Source organism: Mastomys coucha, unplaced genomic scaffold, assembly GCF_008632895.1.
Source record: "Mastomys coucha isolate ucsf_1 unplaced genomic scaffold, UCSF_Mcou_1 pScaffold22, whole genome shotgun sequence".
NCBI classification, from domain to species: domain Eukaryota; kingdom Metazoa; phylum Chordata; class Mammalia; order Rodentia; family Muridae; genus Mastomys; species Mastomys coucha.
In genome coordinates, this window is record NW_022196905.1 from 113534588 (window position 1) to 113536060 (window position 1473).

General features: G+C 55.5%; 1 protein-coding gene across 1 annotated transcript in view; it reads left to right on the plus strand.

Annotated features, from left to right (window-relative positions):
• Positions 1-301: 301 nt before the first annotated feature.
• Rbm19 (RNA binding motif protein 19) overlaps positions 302-1473 on the plus strand; it is an 85591-nt gene continuing 84419 nt past the window's right edge. Inside the window, exon 1 of the mRNA XM_031337658.1 lies at positions 302-465. Within this exon, the coding sequence (XP_031193518.1) occupies positions 430-465 (36 nt within the window). The 5' untranslated portion in view covers positions 302-429. The remainder of the gene's footprint in view (positions 466-1473) is intronic.

The following is a 1473-nucleotide window of genomic DNA, read 5'->3' on the forward strand; positions in this document are numbered from 1 at the left end:
AACAGGGATTATCTGTGCAGCCCTGGACATCCTGGAACTCAGAGATCCGCCTGCCTCTGTCTTTAATTTTTTTTTTTTTTCTAGGATCTCTGCTCTTTCCCAGAAGCCTGTTATCCTGCGGGGGTTGGGCGTAGGCGCCCCTTACCTTCCTTGCGGGGCTTTAGAGGCTCCAAGACCTGGCGGAGAAACTGCGCCTGCGCAGTATGCAAGCGCTTGGTCCTCCCCCCCCCCCCCCCCCCCCAACTTCGCTTTGAGGGCGTGACTTCCCCGGGAGAGAGGCTACAGTGAGGCCACACCCACTTCCGAGTGGAACGCGGCGGGTGCCACGTGACTCGCCAAAGATGGCGCCGTCCAGTGTAGCGGCTTGAAAGTTGTGGGAAGTCGCCGTCGCTGGGATCGTGAGTCAGAAGCGAGGGGAACCTGAGAGCCATGTCGCGTCTGATCGTGAAGAACCTCCCGAATGGGGTGAGCCGGAGCTGGGGATGGGGCCCGGAAGTGGAAGCGGAGGTCCAGGATAGGAGGCTGAAGGATAGAGGGATTCTAAGTCAGGGACAGGACTGGGGAGATCCGGAACCCAGTGAGGTGGCACCCTGTTCTGGCGGCTAAGCAAGCCGGAAAGTGGATACGATTGTTATAATTATCATCAATGACTGTTGCCACCTCTTGTGTGCCTGACTCCAAGCCGGATAGCCGTGCTCCGGGCAGATGCCGACCCCCCACCTTGTACGCCGGTCCTCTCGATCCACGCTGTTTTCTGTCACACTCCGGAGATTGTTGGGGGAAACAGGTGGGGAGGTGACCGGAGGACCCAAGTACTGGGAACGGCATTCAGTGGTTTCTCTGTTAGTGGAGAGCGGGCAACTTAGGCATGATGGCAGAGCCTGGCACCCAAGTCGGGTAAAGGAAGACTTCAGCGTGTGTCTGGCGACAGGCCGGCTGAATAGAGAGCACTTCGAGGATCCCTCCTTGTTGTGCTGGGCAGTTTTGGTCAGTTTGATACAGACGGGAGTCGCTGACAGAGAGGGAACTTCAGTTGATGTATTGCTTACGTATGATAAGTCTGATACTTTGAAGAGTGATTGATGTGAGAGGGTCCAGCCCACTGTGGGTGCTGTCACCCCTCGGCAGGTGTTCCTGGGCTGTATACAAACGCTGGCTGGGCAAGTAAGTATGCAGAGTTCCTCCACCGTTTCTGCTTCAGTTCTTGCCTTGGCTTCCCTGGATGGCGGACTGTGATTGAGGCCCATAAGCTAAACAAACGGTTTTCCTCCCCAAATTGCTTTGTATCCTTGATGTATATCACAACAGGAAGCTGACTAGAATACTTACCATCACGGAGGAAACTTCGCTACATACTCAAAGCTAAGTGTGGTGGTGCACGCACCTGTTGTCAGCTTTCCATAGGCAGAGGGTGCCAAGTTCAAGACCAGCCTGGATTATATAGCAAGATGATGTGCTCGCCAGCCCCCCCCC